At 54.4% G+C, this 27,032-nt stretch overlaps 1 protein-coding gene across 1 annotated transcript in view; it reads right to left on the bottom strand.

The window, feature by feature from the left end:
* LOC147081222 (calmodulin-binding transcription activator 2-like) overlaps positions 1–18,638 on the bottom strand; it is a 67,319-nt gene extending 48,681 nt beyond the window's left edge. The window contains exons 1-5 of the mRNA XM_085980881.1: positions 18,427–18,638; positions 16,961–17,039; positions 14,382–14,685; positions 12,197–12,687; positions 9,232–9,419 (exon numbers count right to left, since the gene is read on the bottom strand). Coding sequence (XP_085837007.1) covers positions 9,232–9,419; positions 12,197–12,687; positions 14,382–14,685; positions 16,961–17,039; positions 18,427–18,638 — 1,274 coding nt within the window. The remainder of the gene's footprint in view (positions 1–9,231; positions 9,420–12,196; positions 12,688–14,381; positions 14,686–16,960; positions 17,040–18,426) is intronic.
* Positions 18,639–27,032: the final 8,394 nt, after the last annotated feature.

A 27,032-nucleotide genomic window follows, 5' to 3' on the forward strand; every position in this document is an offset into this window, starting at 1 on the left:
ACGCAGTGGACGAGTCCATCCCCTTTCAGGTGGAGAGCGACGCCTCCGACTTCGCCTTAGCCGCCACCCTAAACCAGGAGGGGAGGCCAGTGGCCTTCTTCTCAAGGACCCTACAGGGCCCCGAGATCCGACATTCGTCGGTCGAGAAAGAGGCCCAGGCGATCGTGGAGGCAGTACGGCGCTGGAGGCACTACCTGGCAGGCAAACGATTTACCCTCCTCACCGACCAGCGTTCGGTGGCTTTCATGTTTAATAACAAGCTGAAGGGCAAAATCAAGAATGACAAGATTTTGAGATGGAGAATCGAGCTCTCCACCTACGATTATGAGATCTTGTACCGGCCAGGCAAGCTGAATGAATCCCCTGATGCCCTTTCACGAATGACATGCGCCAGCGCGCATATCGATAGGCTTCAGACCCTCCACGACCAGCTCTGCCACCCCGGAGTCACCAGACTCTACCATTTCATTAAGGCCCGCAACCTGACCTACTCCATCGAGGAGGTCAGGACCATGACCAGGAACTGCCAGACCTGTGCGGAGTGCAAACCGCACTTCTATAGGCCGGACCGAGCAAGCCTGATCAAGGCCACCCGCCCCTTCGAGCGCCTGAGCATCGACTTTAAGGGGCCCCTCCCGTCCTCTGACCGTAATGTGTACTTCCTCAACATCGTTGATGAGTACTCCCGTTTCCCCTTTGCCTTCCCCTGCCCCGACATGACCAGTAGCACGGTCATTAAGTGCCTGAATGCCCTCTTCGCCTTGTTCGGGTTCCCGAACTATATACACAGCGACCGGGGCTCCTCCTTCATGAGCGAGGAACTCCGGCAATTCCTCCTAGAGAGAGGTATTGCAGCAAGCAGGACCACCAGCTACAACCCCAGAGGTAACGGTCAGGTGGAAAGAGAGAACGCGACGGTATGGAAGGCCGTCCTCTTAGCCTTAAAGTCTAAGGGCCTCCCAACCTCCCGCTGGCAAGAAGTCCTCCCGACAGCGCTGCACTCCATCCGGTCATTACTTTGCACGGCCACTAACACCACCCCCCATGAACGAATGTTCGTTTTCCCCAGGAAGTCGACTACGGGAACCACTCTACCAACCTGGCTGACCGCCCCGGGGCCGGTCTGGCTGCGGAAACACGTGAGGACCCATAAAACGGACCCCCTGGTCGAGAGGGTGAACCTCCTGCACGCCAACCCCCAGTACGCCTACGTGGCGTACCCAGACGGGCGGGAGGACACTGTCTCCCTACGAGACCTCGCACCCTCAGCCGATCCGGAAACACCGCCACCACCCCCCCCAACCTCAGTCCAGGTAGACGGCATGCCGGAACCCCACGAGCCCTCGCCGACCACGCAAACACCAGCATCAACACCGGATAAGGCACCAGCACCGGATAAGGCAACACCACCGCTGCGGCGATCGGAGAGGCTTACGAAGCCTCCGGACAGACTGACCTACCAGAATTGGTAGTACACTTCACCCCGCCGGACTTAATTCTAAACAAGGGGTGAATGTGGTAAACCACGTTCACTATCGTTAGCACTGTTCACCACTGTTCGTTATAACTGTATCACTGACCACTATTGTATCACGGTACGAGGTCGCCTCTTGCCACACTGCTATACCTGGGATGACCACTGCCGACTCCGCCTTGGCTCCACCCACCAGGCCAGGTATAAAGGTGAGCGACTGGCTGGTATTCCTCCTGCTTGGATCGGATCACCCACGAGAGTGGGCTGTTATTTAGTCAATAAAAACCTTTAGTCACCTTCGTAACTCTTCGCCTTTTATTGGAGGAATTGATAGGTATATCACAGAGTAAAGCTCCCTCTACACTGTCCCATCAAACACTCCCAGGGCAGGTACAGCACGGGGTTAGATACAGAGTAAAGCTCCCTCTACACTGTCCCATCAAACACTCCCAGGGCAGGTACAGCACGGGTTAGATACAGAGTAAAGCTCCCTCAACACTGTCCCATCAAACACTCCCAGGGCAGGTACAGCACGGGTTAGATACAGAGTAAAGCTCCCTCTACACTGTCTCATCAAACACTCCCAGGGCAGGTACAGCATGGGTTAGATACAGAGTAAAGCTCCCTCTACACTGTCCTGTAAAACACTCCCGGGGCAGGTACAGCACGGGGTTAGATACAGAGTAAAGCTCCCTCGACACTGTCCCATCAAACACTCCCAGGGCAGGTACAGCACGGGTTAGATACAGAGTAAAGCTCCCTCTACACTGTCCCATCAAACACTCCCAGGGCAGGTACAGCACGGGGTTAGATACAGAGTAAAGCTCCCTCTACACTGTCCCATCAAACACTCCCAGGGCAGGTACAGCATGGGTTAGATACAGAGTAAAGCTCCCTCTACACTGTCCTGTAAAACACTCCCAGGGCAGGTACAGCATGGGTTAGATACAGAGTAAAGCTCCCTCTACACTGTCCCCATCAAACACTCTCAGGGCAGGTACATCACGGGTTAGATACAGAGTAAAGCTCCCTCTACACTGTCCCATCAAACACTCCCAGGGCAGGTACAGCACGGGTTAGATACAGAGTAAAGCTCCCTCTACACTGTCCCATCAAACACTCCCAGGGCAGGTACAGCACAGGTTAGATACCGAGTAAAGCTCCCTCTACACTGTCCCCATCAAACACTCCCAGGGCAGGTACAGCACGGGTTAGATACAGAGTAAAGCTCCCTCTACACTGTCCCATCAGACACTCCCAGGGCAGGTACAGCACAGGTTAGATACCGAGTAAAGCTCCCTCTGCACTGTCCCATCAAACACTCCCAGGGCAGGTACAGCACGGGTTAGATACAGAGTAAAGCTCCCTCTACACTGTCCCATCAAACACTCCCAGGGCAGGTACAGCACGGGTTAGATACAAAGTAAAGCTCCCTCTACACTGTCCCATCAAACACTCCCAGGGCAGGTACAGCACGGGTTAGATACAGAGTAAAGCTCCCTCTACACTGTCCCATCAAACACTCCCAGGGCAGGTACAACACGGGTTAGATACAGAGTAAAGCTCCCTCTACACTGTCCCATCAAACACTCCCAAGGCAGGTACAGCACGGGTTAGATACAGAGTAAAGCTCCCTCTACACTGTCCCATCAAACACTCCCAGGGCAGGTACAGCACGGGTTAGATACAGGGTAAAGCTCCCTCTACACTGTCCCATCAAACACTCCCAGAGCAGGTACAGCACGGGTTAGATACAGAGTAAAGCTCCCTCTGCACTGTCCCATCAAACACTCCCAGGGCAGGTACAGCACGGGTTGGATACAAAGTAAAGCTCCCTCTACACTGTCCCATCAAACACTCCCAGGGCAGGTACAGCCCAGGTTAGATACAGAGTAAAGCTCCCTCGACACTGTCCCATCAAACACTCCCAGGGCAGGTACAGCACAGGTTAGATACCGAGTAAAGCTCCCTCGACACTGTCCCATCAAACACTCCCAGGGAGGTACAGCACGGGTTAGATACAGAGTAAAGCTCCCTCTACACTGTCCCATCAAACACTCCCAGGGCAGGTACAGCACAGGTTAGATACAGAGTAAAGCTCCCTCGACACTGTCCCATCAAACGCTCCCAGGGCAGGTACAGCACGGGGTTAGATACAGAGTAAAGCTCCCCCTACACTGTCCCGTCAAACACTCCCAGGGCAGGTACAGCACGGGTTTGATTCAGAGTAAAGCTTCTTCTACACTGCCCTTCCTAAACTTGAGGGTTTAATAGCTTTTTTCACAAAATCAGGATGTCCTACAGCACTTTGGCAATGTTGTAATGTAGGGTATGCGGCACAGCAAGATCCCACAAACAGCAATGAGATCAATGAGCAGGAGTGGTTGAGGGATAACCTCCCCTGTATCTCCCCAAAAGCCGTCCTCGCCGAGACTGGGTAACAGCAGAGACCCAGGATGGAAACTGGGATCATCCAGGTCATACACCAATGAAGCACTGGGGGAGGCTCTTGCAGTGCTGATGTGCGGAGGCAGACTCTGGCAGGGTTGACGTGTCTGAAGGAGTCAGTGCCGCCGAGTATGAAGGGTGTGAAATAACTAACTGCGCTCATGTTTCAGAGTAAACACTTCCTGCACTTCACCTCGGGGCCGAGCGAGGCTGCAGACTCGCCCTCACCCACTCTGCCCACAGCTCAGCTCCCCTGGCATTTCCTAGCGATTCGAAGCAGTCAGCATGTGCGTCAGGCCGGGAACTTAATACCGGACGACACGTCACCTCAATCAGGATATCTCGCTCTGTAAACCCCGGGGGAGGGGGGGAGCAAATCACATTCAGGCGGCCTCATCCTGACCCAAACACAATGTCACCTCTACCAAGCCGCACAGCACTCTGTACCACATCGACCCTCGCTCAGCAGTGTGTGCCACAATCCTCTTCAATAATGGGGAGCCTCACAGCCGAGCCACAACCGTCCACACCCATTCCCAGCCCTGTCAATGAGGAATTACCTGTCCCCACCAGTACTGTACCCCAGTGTTAGTGACAGACCTGTCCCCACCAGTACTGTACCCCAGTGTTAGTGACAGACCTGTCCCCACCAGTACCGTACCCCAGTGTTAGTGACAGACCTGTACCCACCAGTACTGTACCCCAGTGTTAGTGACAGACCTGTACCCACCAGTACTGTACCCCAGTGTTAGTGACAGACCTGTACCCACCAGTACTGTACCCCAGTGTTATACAGTGACAGACCTGTACCCACCAGTACCGTACCCCAGTGTTAGTGACAGACCTGTAGCCCCCAGTACTGTACCCCAGTGTTAGTGACAGACCTGTACCCACCAGTACTGTACCCCAGTGTTAGTGACAGACCTGTCCCCACCAATACTGTACCCCAGTGTTAGTGACAGACCTGTACCCACCAGTACTGCACCCCAGTGTTAGTGACAGACCTGTCCCCAGCAGTACTGTACCCCAGTGTTAGTGACAGACCTGTCCCCACCAATACTGTACCCCAGTGTTAGTGACAGACCTGTACCCACCAGTACTGTACCTCAGTGTTAGTGACAGACCTGTCCCCACCAGTACTGTACCCCAGTGTTATACAGTGACAGACCTGTACCCACCAGTACTGTACCCTAGTGTTAGTGACAGACCTGTACCCACCAGTACTGTACCCCAGTGTTATACAGTGACAGACCTGTACCCACCAGTACTGTACCCCAGTGTTAGTGACAGACCTGTACCCACCAGTACTGTACCCCAGTGTTATGCAGCGACAGACCTGTACCCACCAGTACTGTACCCCAGTGTTAGTGACAGACCTGTACCCACCAGTACTGTACCCCAGTGTTATACAGCAACACACCTATCCCCACCAGTACTGTACCCCAGTGTTATACAGCGACAGACCTGTACCCACCAGTACTGTACCCCAGTGTTATACAGTGACAGACCTGTACCCACCAGTACTGTACCCCAGTGTTAGTGACAGACCTCTACCCACCAGTACTGTACCCCAGTGTTAGTGACAGACCTGTACCCACCAGTACTGTACCCAGTGTTAGTGAGAGACCTGTACCCACCAGTACCGTACCCCAGTGTTAGTGACAGACCTGTCCCCACCAGTACTGTACCCCAGTGTTATAGTGACAGACCTGTACCCACCAGTACTGTACCCCAGTGTTATACAGTGACAGACCTGTACCCACCAGTACTGTACCCCAGTGTTATACAGTGACAGACCTGTACCCACCAGTACTGTACCCCAGTGTTATACAGTGACAGACCTGTACCCACCAGTACTGTACCCGTGTTATACAGTGACAGACCTGTACCCACCAGTACTGTACCCCAGTGTTATACAGTGACAGACCTGTACCCACCAGTACTGTACCCCAGTGTTATACAGTGACAGACCTGTACCCACCAGAACTGTACCCCAGTGTTATACAGTGACAGACCTGTACCCACCAGTACTGTACCCCAGTGTTATACAGTGACAGACCTGTACCCACCAGTACTGTACCCCAGTGTTATACAGTGACAGGCCTGTACCCACCAGTACTGTACCCCAGTGTTATACAGTGACAGACCTGTACCCACCAGTACTGTACCCCAGTGTTATACAGTGACAGACCTGTACCCACCAGTACTGAACCCCAGAGTTAGTGACAGACCTGTACCCACCAGTACTGTACCCCAGTGTTAGTGACAGACCTGTCCCCACCAGTACTGAACCCCAATGTTAGTGACAGACCTGTACCCACCAGTACTGTACCCCAGTGTTAGTGACAGACCTGTACCCACCAGTACTGTACCCCAGTGTTAGTGACAGACCTGTCCCCACCAGTACTGAACCCCAATGTTAGTGACAGACCTGTACCCACCAGTACTGTACCCCAGTGTTAGTGACAGACCTGTACCCACCAATACTGAACCCCAGTGTTAGTGACAGACCTGTACCCACCAGTACTGTACCCCAGTGTTATACAGCGACAGACCTGTACCCACCAATACTGTACCCCAGTGTTATGCAGAGACAGACTGTACCCACCAGTACAGTACCCCAGTGTTATACAGTGACAGACCTGTACCCACCAGTACTGAACCCCAGTGTTATACAGTGACAGACCTGTACCCACCAGTACTGTACCCCAGTGTTATACTGTGACAGACCTGTACCCACCAGTACTGTACCCCAGTGTTAGTGACAGACCTGTACCCACCAATACTGAACCCCAGTGTTAGTGACAGACCTGTACCCAGCAGTACTGTACCCCAGTGTTGTACAGTGACAGACCTGTACCCACCAGTACTGTACCCCAGTGTTATACTGTGACAGACCTGTACCCACCAGTACTGTACCCCAGTGTTAGTGACAGACCTGTACCCACCAATACTGAACCCCAGTGTTAGTGACAGACCTGTACCCAGCAGTACTGTACCCCAGTGTTATACAGTGACAGACCTGTACCCACCAGTACTGTACCCGTGTTATACAGTGACAGGCCTGTACCCACCAGTACTGTACCCCAGTGTTATACAGTGACAGGCCTGTACCCACCAGTACTGTACCCCAGTGTTAGTGACAGGCCTGTACCCACCAGTACTGTACCCCAGTGTTAGTGACAGACCTGTACCCACCAGTACTGTACCCCAGTGTTAGTGACAGACCTGTCCCCACCAGTACTGAACCCCAATGTTAGTGACAGACCTGTACCCACCAGTACAGTACCCCAGTGTTAGTGACAGACCTGTACCCACCAATACTGAACCCCAGTGTTATACAGAGACAGACCTGTACCCACCAGTACTGTACCCCAGTGTTATACAGTGACAGACCTGTACCCACCAGTACTGTACCCCAGCGTTATACAGAGACAGACCTGTACCCACCAGTACTGTACCCCAGTGTTATACAGTGACAGACCTGTACCCACCAGTACTGTACCCCAGTGTTATACAGTGACAGACCTGTACCCACCAGTACCGAACCCCAGTGTTATGCAGTGACAGACCTGTACCCACCAGTACTGTACCCCAGTGTTATACAGTGACAGACCTGTACCCACCAGTACTGAACCCCAGAGTTAGTGACAGACCTGTACCCACCAGTACTGTACCCCAGTGTTAGTGACAGACCTGTACCCACCAGTACTGTACCCCAGTGTTAGTGACAGACCTGTACCTACCAGTACTGTACCCCAGTGTTCGTGACAGACCTGTACCCACCAGTACTGTACCCCAGTGTTATACAGTGACAGACCTGTACCCACCTGTACTGTACCCCAGTGTTAGTGACAGTCCTGCACCCCAGTACTGTACCCCAATGTTAGTGACAGGCCTGTACCCACCAGTACTGTACCCCAGTGTTATACAGTGACAGACCTGTACCCACCAGTACTGTACCCCAGTGTTAGTGACAGACCTGTACCTACCAGTACTGTACCCCAGTGTTCGTGACAGACCTGTACCCACCAGTACTGTACCCCAGTGTTATACAGTGACAGACCTGTACCCACCAGTACTGTACCCCAGTGTTATACAGTGACAGACCTGTACCCACCAGTACTGTACCCCAGTGTTAGTGGCAGACCTGTACCCACCAGTACTGTACCCCAGTGTTATACAGTGACAGACCTGTACCCACCAGTACTGTACCCCAGTGTTAGTGACAGACCTGTACCCACCAATACTGTACCCCAATGTTCGTGACAGACCTGTACCCCCCAGTACTGTACCCCAGTGTTATACAGAGACAGACCTGTACCCACCAGTACTGTACCCGTGTTATACAGTGACAGACCTGTACCCACCAGTACTGTACCCCAGTGTTATACAGTGACAGACCTGCACCCACCAGTACTGTACCCCAGTGTTATAGTGACAGACCTGTACCCACCAGTACTGTACCCCAGTGTTATTGTGACAGACCCGTACGCACCAGTACTGTACCTCAGTGTTATACAGAGACAGACCTGTACCCACCAGTACTGTACCCCAGTGTTATAGTGACAGACCTGTACCCACCAGTACTGTACCCCAGTGTTATACAGCGACAGACCTGTACCCACCAGTACTGTACCTCAGTGTTATACAGTGACAGACCTGTACCCACCAGTACTGTACCCCAGTGTTATACAGGGACAGACCTGTACCCACCAGTACTGTACCCCAGTGTTATAGTGACAGACCTGTACCCACCAGTACTGTACCCCAGTGTTATAGTGACAGACCTGTACCCACCAGTACTGTACCCCAGTGTTATACAGAGACAGACCTGTACCCACCAGTACTGTACCCCAGTGTTATACAGTGACAGACGTGTACCCACCAGTACTGTACCCCAGTGTTATAGTGACAGGCCTGTACCCACCAGTACTGTACCCCAGTGTTATACAGAGACAGACCTGTACCCACCAGTACTGTACCCCAGTGTTATACAGCGACAGACCTGTACCCACCAGTACTGTACCCCAGTGTTATACAGTGACAGGCCTGTACCCACCAGTACTGTACCCATGTTATACAGCGACATATACCCTGTGCCCAATGATCCGGATCAGATACCCTGTCCCCAGTGATCCGGATCAGATACCCTGTCCCCAGTGATCCGGATCAGATACCCTGTCCCCAGTGATCCGGATCAGATACCCTGTGTCCAGTGATCCGGATCCGGTTCTAACATCAGCTGAGGAACTAATCAGGGAGGGAATGCCTCCAGCCTTCTGCCTTGCTGGAGCCACAGATCCTACCTGTGCTGGGAGAAGTTGGGCAGCTGGTCCACATTCTCCAGGTAGCTGGCGAGCCAGGTCATGGTGTCGTTGATGGTGGTGTTGTCCTGTCGCTCTTTCAGAGCTGTGTCGACTGTGTTAAAATCTTCCTGTTTGATGCGTTCCGGCGTGGCGTCAATAATCTGTTCAGCCAAGGTGATCATGTCCACCTGATGGGAAAGGAAGAGGGGGATGACGAGAGATCAGCAGCGGGGGCGGGGGGTGGGGGGGGGCGGACGATAACCGGATCGGCCTGCAGGGCAAGGGGAGAAGATCAGCTCGCTGCTTCCACTACAAGCAGCAGCAACTCAGATACAACATTCTACCATCATGTTGTAAGGTGCACGGAGGGGGAATGGTGAGGAGGGCAATGGACACCAACAGGAGTTAGAACAAGGGCTAGGGAGGTCAAACAGGTAACTTTTGAGGAGACTTTTTCACGTCAGGAGGCATGGAAGCAAGGCAGAGCTTTTTTAAAATTCATTCTTGGGATGTGGGCGTCGCTGGCAAGGCCAGCATCTATTGCCCATCCCTAGTTGCCCTTGAGGAGGTGGTGGTGAGCCGCCTTTTTCAACTGAGTATCTTGCTCGGCCATTTCAGAGTCAACCACGTCTGGAGTCACATATCGGCCAGACCGGGTAAGGGCGGCAGATTTCCTTCCCTAAAGGACATCAGTGAACCAGATGGGTTTTTACGGCAGTCCAATAGTTTCATGGTCACCATTACTGATACGAGCTTTTTATTCCAGATTTATTTAATTCACTGAATTTAAATTCCCCAGCTGCCGGGGTGGGATTCGGACTCACGTCTTTGGGTCACCTGTCCAGGCCTCGGGATTACTGGTCCGGTGACATAACCACAATGCGACCGAAGTAGAGAGTCGAGGGTTATGGGGAACAGGCAGGAAAGGGGAGGTGAGGCCAAGATCAGATCAGCCCTGATCTCATTGAATGGAGGACCAGGCTCGAGGGGCCGAATGGCCGACTCCTGCTCCTATTTCTTATCTTCTTAAGGGAGGCTTCAGGTGTACAGAGCCTGGGTCAGACCCCACCTGGAGTGACCGGGGTCAGTCCTGGGCCCCGCCCCTCAGGAAGGATATCTCGGCCTCGGAGGGGGAGCCGCGCAGATTCACCAGAACGATACCCGGGGCTAAAAGGGTTAAATTCCGAGGCCAGGTTGCACAGACTGGGCTTGTGTTCCCTCGAGTTTAGAAGATTAAGGGGTGATCTAATCGAGGTGTTGAAGATGATTAAAGGAGTTGATCGGGTGGAGAGAGAGAAACTATTTCCTCTGGTGGGGGGAGTCCAGAACAAGGGGGCAGAACCTTAAAATTAGAGCCAGGCCGTTCAGGGGTGATGTCAGGAAGCACTTCTTCACACAAAAGGGGGTGGAAATCTGGAACTCTCTCCCCCAAAAAGCTGCTGAGGCTGGAGGTCAATTGGAAATTTCAAAACTGAGATTGATAGACTTTTGTTGGGTAAGGGGTATTAAGGGTTACGGAACCGAGGCGGGTGGATGGAGTTAAGATACAGATCAGCCCTGATCTCATTGAATGTCAGAACAGGCTCGAGGGGCCGAATGGCCGACTCCTGCTCCTATTTCTTATGTTCATATGTAGTCCGGAGAGTCCTGGAGTGCAGGGGTGTGATTGCTAATCGCTTTATCAGCAATGACAGTATCAGTGAAGGGGGCACAGTGTACAACAGGCCAATCAGAAGAGCAGGGCTGGAGAAGGTTGAGGTATTCACAATATATATTAATGATCTAGACGAGGGAACTAGATGTAATATCTCCAAGTTTGCAGACGACACAAAGCTGGGTGGGCGTGTGTGCTGTGAGGAGGATGCCGAGAAACTCCAGTATGATTTGGACAGGTTGGGTGATTGGGCAGAAGCATGGCAGATGCAGTATAATGTGGATAAATGTGAGGTTATCCACTTTGGTGGCAAAAACAGGAAGGCAGATTATCTGAATGGCAATAGATTGGGAGAAGGGGAAGTGCAACGAGACCTGGGTGTCCTTGTGCACCAGTCGCTGAAGGTAAGCATGCAGGTGCAGCAGGCAGTTAAGAAGGCAAATGGTATGTTGGTCTTCGCAGCGAGAGGGTTTGAGTACAGGAACAAGGATGTCTTGCTGCAGTTGTACAGGGCCTTGGTGAGACCACACCTTGAGTATTGTGTGTAGTTTTGGTCGCCTTATCTGAGAAAGGATGTTCTTGCCATGGAGAGAGTGCAGCGAAGATTCACCAGACTGATACCTGGGATGGCAGGAATGACGTATGAGGAGAGATTGGGTCGATTGGGCTTGTACGCGCTGGAGTTTAGAAGAATGAGAGGGGATCTCATTGAAACATAAAATTCTGACAGGACTGGACAGACTAGATGCAGGAAGGATGTTCCCGATGGCCGGGGAGTCCAGAACCAGGGGTCACAGTCTAAGGATAAGGGGTAAGCTATTTAGGACAGAGATGAGGAGGAATTTCTTCACCCAGAGAGTGGTGAACCTGTGGAATTCTCTACCACAGAAGGCAGTGGAGGCCAATTCATTAAATATATTCAAGAAGGAGTTAGATATATTTCTTAAGGCTAAAGGGATTAAGGGATATGGGGAGAAGGCAGGGACAGGGTACTGAATTTGGATGATCAGCCATGATCTCATTGAATGGCGGAGCGGGCTCGAGGGGCCGAATGGCCTACTCCTGCTCCTATCTTCTATGTTTCTAGGTGGGCCGAAGTCTTATTGCGATTTGTAAATGATAAGGACTTTGCAATCAATGGTTTGGAAGGCAGGGTGGTCTCCAGAGACTGCGATGACAGACAAGCGGGACACACGTCGGATTGGATCCAGGGGGCCCCGGGAATGAGTGGGAGTTTGTATCGGGTGGCGCTGGCGAGGCCAGTGACGACAGCACAAGGCATTGACAGTGGGATGGGAGTTTTGTTTTTACCTGTAGCACATCGACGGAAGGCAAGAACTCCTCATTCTCGGCATTCTCACTGAAACGTAGCAGCTCCGTCTCCATGGGATCTCGACCGGTTGCCTTAGAGAACTGCCTCGTGCTATTTGTCACCAAAGTGGCCTCATAGTCCAGGAAGAAGTGCGATTCCGTGTTCCGCACTTTCCGAGGCTCGGGCTCCGCGCACAGGTACCACAGATTGCCAGCTTGATCCTTGCTTTCCCCAGTGCCAGAGCTCTCAACGCAGAGGCCAGTCCAGCCGTGATCCTTCGGTGTCGAGGACATGGTGTTGTGAGCTGCCTGCTGCTGTGGCTCGCAGATCTCCATGGCAACATCTCGCTCACCGGTAGGGCAGAGCTCGGGGCTGGTGACTGGCGTGTCTCTGTGCACCGAGCCACTGGAGTAGTCAGAGGTCACCGACAGGGGTCCCGACCCTTCAGACAACGAGCAGGGAGACGAGTTACTGCTCACAGTGCTCAGACCTGTGTGGCGAGAGGCATCAATGGCAGATCAAAACTAACACACGACAAGCACGACTACCAACTCTGAACTGAAAGCCTCCACGCCGGTTAAAAGCTGACTTAAATCCACAGCTATCCAGAGTGTAACATACCGAAATACCGCTTCACGGATTCAAACACAATGGGCTCGAATTTCCAAGCCCCGTGGAGGCGGGTTTGGAGGCGGGAGTGGTGGTAAAATTGCAGAATCGGGGGGCACGAACCCATCCCGCCCCCAACCCGCCTCTGTGCCAATGTCCCAGGAGGCGGGTCTCCGACCTGTGCTGGGAGCCGCCTCCCCGAGGCGGGAAGGGGATTAGTGCCAATTAATTTTAGCCTAATCCCTATTTTTATCTCTGAAGTGTGGGATTCCCGACGGCTCCAAACCACGCCAAGTTAGCGAGACGGAACGTCGGTCTGCAGGGGTTGGAGGGATCGAGATGTCCGGTGTTCAGGTGAGTGATGGGTGCATGTGTGCAGAGCTAAGTGTGTGAGGTAAGTGTAAATGTTTTAATAAGTTTTACTTACCGTTACTTTCTCCTGCAGGCTTCCTCCCTTCAGTTTTCGGCAGTCCCTCAGCTCACCGGCACAGAAAGCAGAATGGCCGCTGAACTGTCAAAAGCTGCAGCCTCTGCTTTCTGGTCTGGAGAGATCTCTAACTGAGTCTGAGTAGAAGGACTCAAGTTAGAAGACAGATTGTCAGTGTTGGACAGCTTCACAGAGCTGGCAAACACTGATATTTCATCTGTCAAAAGCTCTCGACAGATGAAATGTCAATCCCTGACGTCACCTGTTGCCGGGTGGCCCTTAATTGGCCTGCTGAGCCCGCTGGGCGGGCTTAACAAGGTCAATCAAGGGAAAATCGCGTGGATTGGCCACAAGTCGATGGAGGCGGGACTACAACCCAAAAAGTGGGAGTCCCGCCTCCATCACATCCCCATTGACAAAATCCAGCCCAATATCTCTCTCTGTGCAGTCCCACAGCGACCCTCTATTCCCGGGGTATCCAAGCAATGGCCTGGGAACAGTCAGGCGGGTTGTGTGGAGGACTGTGTCCCACAGCTCCCTGGTGCAGTCATCGAGTTATACAGCACAGAAAGAGGCCCTTCGGCCCATCATGTCCGCGCCGGCCATCAAGCCCCATCTATTCTAATCCCATTATCCAGCACTTGGTCCGTAGCCTTGTATGCTATGGCGTTTCAAGTGCTCATCTAAATGCTTCTTGAATGTTGTGAGGGTTCCTGCCTCCACCACCCTTTCAGGCAGTGAGTTCCAGATTCCAACCACCCTCTGGGTGAAAAAGTTCTCCCTCAAATCCCCTCTAAACCTCCTGCCCCTTACCTTGAAACTATGCCCCCTGGTTATTGATCCCTCTACTAAGGGGAAAAGTTCCTTTCTATCTACCCTATCGATGCCCCTCATAATTTTGTACACCTCAATCTGGTCCCCCCTCAGCCTTCTCTGCTCCAAGGAAAACAACCCCAGCCTGCCCAGAGTGTCGATGCACCAAAGCAAGTTCGATCCTATGCCGGCCCCCATGATCTAATGCAATCCTAGGCTGAGTGATGTGTCAGACAGCCAAGCCTCTCACTGTGCCCACAGTATCGACGGAGCAAGGCTTTGGAGAGGGGCGGAGGGAACTTTGAAAAGGACCTGGGTAGAGGGTGCGCTCGTACCTGTGTCCGGACTCGCCGATAAGGGTGAAGGTGCCTTGGCAATGTCCGGAGTGCTGCCTGTCCACGGCTGCCAGCTGGCGTCTGTTCCATCGGTCTCCTGCAGCTTGGGCCTTAGCGGGCTTCCCTGGGCCTGACCATCCTGCCTCTGCAGCTCTTCCAGACGCACGGCCAGCGTCACGTGACCGCGGGAGCGCGCCACATGCAAGGGGAGGCGTCCCAATGAGTCAGGGATGGACAGGGCGTTGCTATTCCACCCATAGAGGATAACAGCTGCTTCAACATGGCCTAATGCACAGGCCCACATCTGCAGAAATAAAAATAAACCAGCGAGTATTTTACTAGAAAGGAACCGCTTGTCAGATCACGCCCCGATATTCAGACACATATAATCTGTTCTGCAATCGCACCTTCAACTCATCCAACACTCTGCTGCCCCGTGTCCGAACTCGCGCCGAGTCCCGTTCACCTATCGCCCCCTGTGCTCACTGCCCCGTGTCCGAACTCGCGCCGAGTCCCGTTCACCTATCGCCCCCTGTGCTCACTGCCCCGTGTCCGAACTCGCGCCGAGTCCCGTTCACCCATCACCCCCTGTGCTCACTGCCCCGTATCCGAACTCGCGCCAAGTCCCGTTCACCTATCGCCCCCTGTGCTCACTGCCCCGTGTCCGAACTCGCGCCGAGTCCCGTTCACCCATCACCCCCTGAGCTCGCTGCCCCGTGTCCTAACTCACACCCAGTCCCGTTCACCCATCACCCCCTGAGCTCGCTGCCCCGTGTCCGAACTCGCGCCAAGTCCCGTTCACCCATCACCCCCTGTGCTCACTGCCCCGTGTCCTAACTCACACCCAGTCCCGTTCACCCATCACCCCCTGAGCTCGCTGCCCCGTGTCCTAACTCACACCCAGTCCCGTTCACCCATCACCCCCTGAGCTCGCTGCCCCGTGTCCGAACTCGCGCCGAGTCCCGTTCACCTATCGCCCCCCGTGCTCGCTGACCTACATTGGCTCCCGGTCCAGCAACGCATCGATTTTAAAATTCTCATATTTGTGTTCAAATCCCGCCATGGCCCTCGCTCCCCCCTCCCTATCTCTGTAATCTCCTCCAGTCCGACAACCCTCCGAGATCTCTGCACTCCTCCAATCCTGGCCTCTTGCGCATCCCCCCGATTTCCATCGCTCCGCCATTGGCGGCCGTGTCTTCAGCCGCCTGGGCCCCGAGCTCTGGAATTCCCTCCCTAAACCTCTCCGCCTCTCTACCTCTCTCTCCTCCTGTAAAACGCTCCTTTAGGTCCACTTCTTTGACCAAGCTTTTAATCATCTGTCCTAATATCTCCTATTCCTGTTCCTGGGACTAGGGACAGGGTCACTGGCAAGGCTTGAAAGCTAAGCAGAGCCAGGCCTGGTTAGTACCTGGAGGGGTGACCATTAGGGAAGACCAGGTGCAGAAGGTCACGGAAGGAGCCCCGAGGAGGGGCGGTTGGTGAGAAGGTCATGGAAGGAGCCCCGGGAGGGGCGGCTGGTGAGCAGGCCTGGGCGTTGGGCTGAAGATTGTCGGACAGGAGGAATGGTGGAAATGGAATGGCGGCGCGCACCGACTTTGCTTCTCCCAGGACGGTGCTATTTACGTTTAATGTTAATGTTATTTGTACCGGACTCATGGGAGCTTGCAAGATCACATTTCGTTGTTCTTGTACTTGTGCATTGTACAATGACAATAAAGTTGAATTATTATTATGTGGCTCGGTGTTTGATAATCACTCCTGTGAAGCGCCCTGGGACGTTTTACTACGTTAAAGGCACTGTGCCATGAATCAGTCATTCATGAAAGAAAGACTTATGAAATAATACTGAGCGGCCTGGGGGTGGCGCTGTCCAGGGAGAGTATAAATACTCGGGCACGGGCCCAGCTTGCGCAGGACATTCTTAACAGGAACTAGTGAAGGACACAACTAGACTTCCATAGAAACACAGAAGATAGGAGCAGGAGTCGGCCATTCGGCCCCTCGAGCCTGCTCCGCCATTCAATGAGATCATGGCTGATCATCCAAATTCAGTACCCTGTCCCTGCCTTCTCCCCATATCCCTTGATCCCTTTAGCCTCAAGTTGTAAAACAGTTGATTAAAGCTTTGATTAACGCATAGACCAAGTGCCTAGTAGTTTTCTTACATCACACTGTATGACTGCAAGTTGGTGACTGAAGTGGGCTAGAGCTTCCCGATTAGCTTGGTATATCCCCCTCCCCCAGGTGCACCAGTCACTCTCTGGCACCTCCCCATTCTTCACGTGAGGCCAGTGAGTGCCACCAGAGTATTCAGTGATCGGGGGTGGATGGTCTGCGGGGGCGAGGAAGATCCTGAGCCCCAATCTCACTGGACGTCCATACGCAGAGCTTCAAGCCACAGAAACCCTGAGGCCCTGAGCCCAACCCTTGCCTGGTTGAATTCGGCTGTCTCAGCGCAGAGCAGGGCCCTCTGATCCATCCGCCACTCCGGGGAGAGGGGGGGCCCTTCACACACTCAAACACAATCAATGGCAGCAGACAGATTCATGAATCAGCTCCTGGTAATTGACTGAACTCACCAGAGGGGTACAGGAGAAATGATCGACGTTCAGCGGATCCACCTCCTGTTCCAGATCCAAACTTTCAGCATTCACTGTCCTGCAAGGTTTCAAAACAAGCGACAGGCCTGTTAAATATTGTGGGGTGGTAATCACCGAATCTCAAGTCCAAATGTGTTACTGTGACAGATAACACCAATAGAAACCAGCTCTCTACACTGTGGCTACAATTATACCCATATTACAGCACGGAGCGCGGTGTGTAGCCGGGACTGATATTACAGCACTGAGCGCGGTGTGTAACCGGGACTGATATTACAGCACTGAGCGTGGTGTGTAACCGGGGCTGATATTACAGCACTGAGCACGGTGTGTAACCGGGACTGATATTACAGCACTGAGCGCCGTGTGTAACCGGGACTGATATTACAGCACTGAGTGCGGTGTGTAACCGGGACTGATATTACAGCACTGAGCGCGGTGAGTAACCGGGACTGATATGACAGCACTGAGCGCCGTGTGTAACCGGGACTGATATTACAGCACTGAGCGCGGTGTGTAACCGGGGCTGATATTACAGCACTGAGCGCAGTGTGTAACCGGGACTGATATTACAGCACTGAGCGCGGTGTGTAACCGGGACTGATATTACAGCACTGAGCGCCGTGTGTAACCGGGACTGATATTACAGCACTGAGTGCGGTGTGTAACCGGGGCTGATATTACAGCACTGAGTGCGGTGTGTAACCGGGACTGATATTACAGCACTGAGCGCAGTGAGTAACCAGGGCTGATATTACAGCACTGAGCGCGGTGTGTAACTGGGGCTGATATTACAGCACTGAGCACGGTGTGTAACCGGGACTGATATTACAGTACTGAGCGCGGTATGTAACCGGGGCTGATATTACAGCACTGAGCGCGGTGTAACCGGGGCTGATATTACAGCACTGAGCGCGGTGAGTAACCGGGACTGATATTACAGCACTGAGCGCGTCGTGTAACCGGGACTGATATTACAGCACTGAGCGTCGTGTGTAACCGGGACTGATATTACAGCACTGAGTGCGGTGTGTAACCGGGGCTGATATTACAGCACTGAGTGCGGTGTGTAACCGGGACTGATATTACAGCACTGAGCACGGTGTGTAACCGGGACTGATATTACAGTACTGAGCGCGGTATGTAACCGGGGCTGATATTACAGCACTGAGCGCGGTGTAACCGGGGCTGATATTACAGCACTGAGCGCGGTGAGTAACCGGGACTGATATTACAGCACTGAGCGCGTCGTGTAACCGGGACTGATATTACAGCACTGAGCGCGGTGTGTAACCGGGACTGATATTACAGCACTGAGCGCGGTGTGTAACCGGGACTGATATTACAGCACTGAGCGCCGTGTGTAACCGGGACTGATAGTACAGCACTGAGCGCGGTGTGTAACCGGGACTGATATTACAGCACTGGGGGAGATGTTCTCTTGCCTCCATTTGATGAGAGTCTCAATCAGCCTCGCGTATCCCTGTGCAGCAGCGAGGTGCAGCAGCGTCATCCCACGGAAACTGATGCCGTGAATCAGACGCTCAGACCGGAGCCAGCAGGAGCGTGACATCATCGTCTCGCAGACTGCGATAATTCGCTTCTCAAAGGAGTCTGAAGAGGCCTGTGGAGAAGAGAAACACGTATTCGTTGACATGAATCAGTCATTGATGTGGAAATGACTTATGAAATAATACTGGGCGGCCTGCTGGTGGCGCTGTCCAGGGAGAGTATAAATACTCGGGCACGGGCCCAGCTTGCTCAGGACATTCTTTAACAGGAACTAGTGAAGGACACAACTAGACCTCCATGTTGTAAAACAGTTGATTGAAGCTTTGTTTAATGCTTAGACCAAGTGCCTAGTAGTTTTCTTAAGTCACTTGTTATACACTCGGTGCAGTCCACATTTCTTGGGTCTGGCCACATTCACACAATTTGCTTTCATTCCCTGGAAAGGCGATATCCGCACATAGTTCTGGCGTCAGAGCCCGTGGAGAGAATGGAGTCAATGAGATACTGAAAGCGCTCTCACTGTTCTCGCTGGGTTGAGGGATATAGAAGAGGAGCGTCTCGGAGCCCATCCCCCATCTGTTAGCAGGTCTGAGCCAGCGCAGCAGTAGGGGGACTACAATGGGCCCCCGGGCTAGGGAGAGGAACAGCGACCATGGTTCCTGCTGCTCATCGCTGCCTGGTTGGCCCATTCTTGAAAAGTGCGCACGTGTGAAACTCAAGTTGTGCTCAGCTGCGAAGCCCCTGTGGTCGGATAGCCCGGGAAGATGCACACCTGCAGAACGGCCGCTTGTGTGAGGTGCTGGAGGGCAGGCATTGGAGCTGTACCTCAGCCAGTACTCAGCACCATCAGGAGGGAAGAAATACGCCGACTAAATCCCGTACAAATCACATCTTCACAGTCAAGAGACAAAACCCGCGGGGTGCGTCACTCCCTGGACTCCGTGTCGGTAAATGACACGCGTCGCACCGTGCAGTTAACAACACCCATTCTGTGCCGTGATTTTATGGCTCCTTATAATCTAAGTACATTGCTCACTGAGCCCAAATAGCTCCTGATGTGGCAGCCTCCGATCCAAGCGCTTGTCTGAAGTTGGCAGAGAGGCAACGGTGCGGGTGGAAAATGCAGCGTTAGCTCCAAGCGGGCTCCACTTAACGCAGACATGTTCAAGTCATCACTCACTGGGACACCCACAAGGAGCAAGGTTCTACCCTGACTCTACCACCCTGCTGAAACACACCACACGAGCTGGCACCAAAAGCAGCACAGAGCCAGCGTCAGACTTCCAGGGAGGAAAGCTCTCATCGCAAGATAATGGGTGACTCACTCACTGCTCCTCCTTGAAAACATCTTTAAACCCAACGGCCTAGAAATTCAGTATAGCCACTTTTGGGGCGGTAAAGTCGGGCGGCCGCTAAAGTTTGCGCCCGGCGCAAAGTCGCACCCCCTTCGCCGATATTCAGTCGCATCGCCCCAAGAGGTTGCTGCTGCGCTAAAACAGGCGATGCACGACTATCTTTAGGCGCTAAGCCGGCGGTGCTGAGCGATACCCCCGAGGCCAGGCGCAGCGCAGTTGCGGCGAGTTTTTGATTGACGGCAGACACTCTGGCGCCAGTCAGCTCTTAAAGGGGGAGGGTCGATTTGTTTGCCTGCCACACCCTGCACACTGCAGCCCTCAACCTAGGCCTGACCACTTCAGCTTCACCTGCACAACGCCCAGGACTATGGAGAAGGCCAGGGAGAGAGCGCAGCGCTTCAGCGACGGTGACCTGAGGGTGCTGGTTGGCGGAGTGGAGCGCAGGCGCCGTGTTTTGTACCCAGAAGGTGGCAAGAGGCCGCTGCCCAGCGCCTACCGGAAAGCCTGGAGGGAGGTGTCCAACAGGGTGTCTTCCAACAGCGTGGTTGCCAGGACTGCTGTGCAATGCCGGAAGAAGTTCAACGACCTCACTCGGGTTGTCAGGGTGAGTACCCTTTCCAGTGTCCTCCTCATCCCTGCATGTGCACCTCACATTATGGCCAAAGGGACCTGAAAGCCCTAATGGCCAGCCCTCATACAGCAGCTATGGGACTGGCATGAAAATCACTTGCACATTCAGCACTTTACACACTGTCCAAGCTATTCGACCATGGGAGGCAGTGCAGACAAGATCAGGGCTACACACTGTCCAAGCTATTCGACCATGGGAGGCAGTGCAGACAAGATCAGGGCTACACTCTGTACTTAGAGGCCGTCCTTTCTCTTGCAGGCCAAGGTTGCGCACAACCGGCGCAACCAAACTGAGACCGGGGGAGGCCGTCCTGACATCAAAGAGCTCTCCGACCTCGACCAGTGTGTGGAGCGCATTATGGGAGGCCGGCTGATTGGCCCTGTCGCCACTGGAGATGCCGACCCTGTTCTGGGCACCAATGGTAAGGGCATGACCTTTTGGACCTCTCTCGTTCCACTTGCGCATCAGATCAGCATCCTTTGCCACTGTCCGACCAATGCGGTGAATGGCACCACTCATGCCTCCCTCGCTGCCGCCCTGTCCTCACTCTAAAGCCACTCTTGTGCCTTCCTGCTTTCAGATGGTGAATCGCCAGGTGAGGAGGCGGGCCCTCAAGCTGCCACTGTCAGCCCTTCGGAAGACGAGGAGGAGGAAGAGGAAGCCGGCCCATCAGTGCCACCCTCAGCCGCGCCAGCCCATGCCGATGTAGGGGACACGTCTTCCCTGGAGGGGAGCCGGGGGTAAGGGTCGGAGGAGAGTGAAGCTCCGGGGCCCAGCGGCCTGCAGCAACGCGGGAGGGGTGGGGAAGCTCGGCGGACTTCTCCCCAGAGGGTGAGTGCGGCCTCCAGTTCTGCGACGGTCAGCGCAGAGGAGGTGCACCTCCTAGAGGAAATGGCCGTCCAGGCTGAGCGCAGGCACACTGAGCTCATGGCTGCAGTGGCACGGATGCCTGACTCCATAGAGTCACTGGCAAGGAGTGTGCAGGAATTCGGGTCAGCACAGGCCAGGAGTCTGGAACAATTCAATGCAGCACAGGCCAGGAGTGTGCAGGACATCAATGCAGCACAGGCCACGAGTCTGCAGGACTTCACGGCAGCACAGTCGGCTTCTAGCCAAGTGCTCAGTCGTGCCGTCCATTCACTGGCTGGTGTATTGCGGACACAGACCAGGGCCACACGGGCACTAACTGCTGCCACCCTCGCTGGATCAGCCGGGCCTCGCCAGGGCACTCGCCGCGCAGCAGCAGCCCAGCAATCTGTCCTTCAGCTGGTTGCTGCGCATGCTGCAGTGCTGGCCCGTGCGAGTGCCAATGTGTCAGGCGACCAGCGAGCACCTGCGATCTGCCAGGTTGCCACCATTCCTGCAGCCGACACTGCCACTCCGCCATTGCAGCTGCCACGAGCTGCTGGACACACTGCTGCCGCCCAGCCAGAGTTGGAGCAGTCAGCAGCCGGCCCCTCCAGGGCCAGAGCTGGTGCAGGCCGACCCCCAAGGGCATCTGCCGTCTCGCCATCTGCCCCTCAGCAGCCTTCCCCCAGCCTTGCTGCAGCCACTGGGCTCCCATTGAGGAGCAGCAGGGCGGGCAGGGGCCAGGCAAGGATGCGCAAGGCATCGCCCTCGCAGGGCAAAAAGTAGAGGTATGCACAAATGCCTGGTGCTTGTTGGAAGGCCGACACTTGTGCAGTTGTTTTGGTGTAAGGCCGAGACTGGTGTCTTTCTTTATTTGTGTAAGGCCGAGACTGGTGTCTATCTGTTTTTGTGTAAGGCCGAGACTGGTGTATTTCTTTATTTGTGTAAGGCCGAGACTGGTGTCTTTCTTTATTTGTGTAAGGCCGAGACTGGTAGTTTTGTGTTTTTGGAGGGGGCTTCTCCACATGAGCATGTAATGTGGGAAGGGCAGAGGTTTTCAATAAATTTTTGTTGTTAAATTGCAGTGTGCATGGTTTTTTGGTTAAGTCCTGGTTGGCCTGCTCGGCTGAGGGCTTGTGGAGCGGCTACGTTCATCTGCTGACATTGGCACAAGCCAGTCCCTGAGAGGGGGCCTAGAACCGACGTTCAATAAGCCGGCGACGGGTGGCCCTTGCACTTTGTGCCTCCCTCCTGTGCTGGTCCTCCTCCTCCTCCTCCTCCTCCTCAGGTGGTCCTCCAATGCGTGGTGGCAGTGGCTGAGTCCTGCGGATAGCCAGGTTGTGCAGCATGCAGCAAACGACGACGAAATGGGAGACTCGCTCCGGCGAATACTGCAGTGCTCCCCCGGAACGAGCGAGACAGCGGAACCGTTGCTTCAGGATGCCGATTGTTTGTTCGATGATGTTCCTCGTCGCTTGATGGCTCTCGTTGTATCGCTCTTCAGCAGGGGTGCTGGGCGCACGGAGCGGGGTCATCAGCCAGGTACACAAAGGATAGCCTTTGTCCCCGATAAGCCATCCTCGTGGGTGAGGCTGGGCCTGGAACATGTCTGCCACAGAAGTCTGTCGGAGGATGAAGGCATCGTGGCTGCTGCCTGGAAAGCGGGCATTGACAGCTAGGATGAGCTGCCTGTGGTCACACACCAGCTGTACGTTCAGCGAATGGTAGCCCTTCCGGTTGCGGTAATCCTCGGCATTCTCCAGAGGTGCCTGCAAAGCCACATGCGTACAGTCAATGGCGCCCTGCACCATGGGGAAGCCCGCGAATGCTGCAAAGCCCATTGCACGCTGTTGCTGCTTGTCAAGGGCCATGGAGAAGGAGATGAACTGACGTCTCCTTTTGAAAAGGGCATTGGTCACCTGGCGGATGCAGCAATGCACGGCGAACTGGGAGATGTTGGCAATGTCCCCAGTAGCGGATTGGAAGGAGCCGGTGGCATAAAAGTTGAGAGCCACCGTCACCTTCACTGCCACCGACAGAGACATCCTGCTCCTCAGCTGTGGCTGCAGATCACCGGCAAGCAGCTGGCAGATCTCTGTGACCACCTCCCTTCTGAATCGCAGCCTCCGAACACACTGCTCCTCAGGCATGTTGAGATAGGAGAACTGCTGGCGGTATACCCTGGGTGGGTAAGGCCTCCTTTGCCGACGCCTGTTGCCCCCTCTCCGTCTAGCCAGGGCTGCCAGTCTCTCATGGCGTCTCTGAGCCCTTTGGATGTAATTGAGAAAGCCAGCGTTTACACCCATTGCAGCCCCCATAATATGCTGGCAAACAATGAGATGTCAATGAAGGCAAAAACTTTTGTAAAGCTGTGGCCTGAAGCCAGAAGTACCTGTCCGAGTGTTGGGCCAAAGCAGAAAGCTCTCTACCTTGGTCTCTCTCCAAAGATCCGTTTCGCAAGAAGGTGTGCTGCAAAATGGCAGCCTTTTATATTGCAGGATGAGTGCCCTTTAATTTGCGCCCCCCGCGCCCCGCATTGGCTGAGCACCGTTCCACTTAACAGTCGCTAGGGGCGCCAGGCGCACAATGGGGCGGCGCGACTGAAGTTCCGGTTGGGGGCGCACAAAGGGCGTTGCACGAGGAAATGACGTCATGATCTGCGCGCGCAGCTGAGCGCGTGCAAAGACTTTGCACCGCCGCTAAATCTCTAGTGAAGTTGGGGCGAGGCGCAGTTCGCGCTTCGCCCGGGCGCAAGCCGCCTAGCGCCCGGAATCTACTCCTCCTAAGGCGCTAACGGCTGGCGCAACCAACTGAATTTCTAGGCCAACCTCTTTGACCCAGCTTTTGGTCGCCTGCCCTAGTAGTGCCTTACATGGCTGGGTGTCTCATTGAAACTTATAAAATTCTAACAGGACTGGACAGACTAGATGCAGGAAGGATGTTCCCGATGGTCGGGGAGTCCAGAACCAGGGGTCACAGTCTAAAGATAAGGGGTAAGCTATAGGGTCGGGCGGGGAGGGGAGGTTATAGGGTCGGGCGGGGAGGTGATAGGGTCGGGCGGGGAGGGTGATAGGGTCGGGCGGGGAGGGTGATAGGGTCGGGCGGGGAGGGTGATAGGGTCGGGCGGGGAGGGTGATAGGGTCGGGCGGGGAGGGTGATAGGGTCGGGCGGGGAGGGTGATAGGGTCGGGCGGGGAGGGTGATAGGGTCGGGCGGGGAGGGTGATAGGGTCGGGCGGGGAGGGTTATAGGGTCGGGCGGGGAGGGTTATAGGGTCGGGCGGGGAGGGTTATAGGGTCGGGCGGGGAGGGTTATAGGGTCGGGCGGGGAGGGTTATAGGGTCGGGCGGGGAGGTTATAGGGTCGGGCGGGGAGGTTATAGTCATAGAGATAGGAACAGGAGTAGGCCATTCGGCCCTTCGAGCCTGCTCCGCCATTCAATGAGATCATGGCTGATCTTCGTCTGAGATCATAGCTGATCTTACCAGTTCAGTACCCCGTCCCCGCCTTTTCTCCGTAACCCTTAATCCCCTTAGCCTTCAGAAATATATCCAATTCTCTCTTGAAAATATTTATTGAATTAGCCTTCACAGCCCTCTGTGGCAGGGAATTCCACAGGCTCACCACTCTTTGAGTGAAGAAATTCTTCCTCATCTCTGTTTTAAATGATTTGCCCGCTATTTTTAGACTGTGGCCCCTGGTTCTGTGCTCCCCTGCCATTGGAAACATTCTCTCTGAATTCAGCCTGTCCAGGCCTGCCATATAGGGTCTGACCATAGGTAACAACACATAATCTAGTTCAGTTGTCGATGGGAAGCGTGTGCGAGTTAATCCTTCTCCCGGCAGGGTGAGAGGTCACAGCTGGGCCCCGTCGACACTACAATTTACAATTTACAATTTAAATCGCTTTATTGGCATGATAAGTTACATCTTATGTTGCCAAAGCATCAAAATACATTTATGGTTCAGCACATAAACGCAGTTCTATTCATACAGTGTATAAACAGGTATAAACACTAACTCAGCATGAATCAGCACCCTGTGGAGACGAGGGGGCGGGGGCGGTTCAGTGGTTGAGTCTGTCCAGCCACAAGACTGATGAGAGGAACAGGAAGTCGGGCGAGCAGCATGAATCAGCTCTGCCGTTTGATTTCTCACAATCCCACGCCTCCTGCTCGGACACCCCTATTAAGGAGCGACGGTCACAGAGCACATAGAGGGAAGAACTTGCATTTCTGTAGCGCCTTTCACATCCTCAGAACGTCCCAAAGCGCTGCACAGCCAATGAGTTACTTTGTGAAGTGCAGACACTGTTGTAATGTAGGAAATGCAGCAGCCAATGTGCGCACAGCAAGCTCCCACAGTTAATTGAGGGGTAAATATTGTCAAGGGCAGGAACATGACAAGAGTGAATGGGCTGATGGGGATATGCAAGGAAGCTCATTCCCACACAATCCTGGTGACTGAAGACTGCCTGTCCGACAAGTGATGGGATCTCACTGATTAGAAAGCGGTGCAGTAACAGCAACTTCTAATAACCTTCAGAGCCAGTGGGTCCATTCCTGCCGTGCGTGGTGTGATAAACAAATGGGGGAAAGAATTGGTCTCAATGTCTAGGAAGGATTTAGTAATCACTGGGCTCGGGCCAGGCACATTTAGCTGATTGACAGAGTCGGACTCATGCACACACAGAGATAACAGCAACACGGTAAAGAGCCAGAACAGGAAATGAGACAGGAAAGGGAGAACGGAAAAGCACAGTGAGAAAGAAACAAAATGAAAGTGAGAGCCAGCAACAGGGAGAGAAACATACAGTGCGGGGGAGGGGAGAGAGAGGGGGAGAGAGGGGTGGAGGGGGAGAGAGGGGTGGGGAGAGAGAGAGGGGGGAGAGAGAGAGGGAGAGGGGGAGAGGGAGAGGGGGGAGAGGGAGGGGAGAGAGAGGGGGAGAGAGAGAGGGGGAGAGAGAGGGGGAGAGAGAGGGGGAGAGAGAGAGGGGGGAGAGAGAGAGGGGGAGAGAGAGAGGGGGGAGAGAGAGAGGGGGGAGAGGGGGAGAGGGAGAGGGAGAGGGGGGAGAGGGAGAGGGGGGAGAGAGAGGGGGGAGAGGGGGGGAGAGAGAGAGGGGGGAGAGAGAGAGGGGGGAGAGGGAGAGGGAGAGGGAGGGGGAGAGAGAGGGGGGAGAGAGAGATGGGGAGAGAGAGAGGGGAGAGAGAGGGGGAGGGGGGGAGAGAGGGGGGAGAGGGAGAGGGGGGAGAGGGAGGGGGAGAGAGAGAGGGGAGAGAGAGGGGAGAGAGAGGGGAGAGAGAGGGGGGGGAGAGGGAGAGGGGGAGAGGGAGAGGGAGAGGGGGGAGAGGGAGGGGGAGAGAGAGGGGGAGAGAGAGAGGGGAGAGAGAGAGGGGAGAGAGAGAGAGAGGGGGGAGAGAGAGAGGGGAGAGAGAGAGGGGGGAGAGAGAGAGGGGGGAGAGAGAGAGGGGAGAGAGAGAGGGGGGGAGAGAGAGGGGGGAGAGAGGGGAAGAGAGAAGGGGAGAGAGAGAGGGGGGAGAGAGAGAGGGGGAGAGAGAGAGGGGGAGAGAGAGAGGGGAAGAGAGAAGGGGGAGAGAGAGAGGGGAGAGAGGGGGGGAGAGAGAGGGGGGGAGAGAGGGCAGAAACAACAAAAACCCAAAGCAAACTCAAATGCTACTTGGCCCTAAACAGACAATACAACATGGCT

Source organism: Somniosus microcephalus, unplaced genomic scaffold (assembly GCF_052327205.1).
Source record: "Somniosus microcephalus isolate GS21.2 unplaced genomic scaffold, FLI_Smic_1.0 scaffold654, whole genome shotgun sequence".
NCBI lineage: Eukaryota > Metazoa > Chordata > Chondrichthyes > Squaliformes > Somniosidae > Somniosus > Somniosus microcephalus.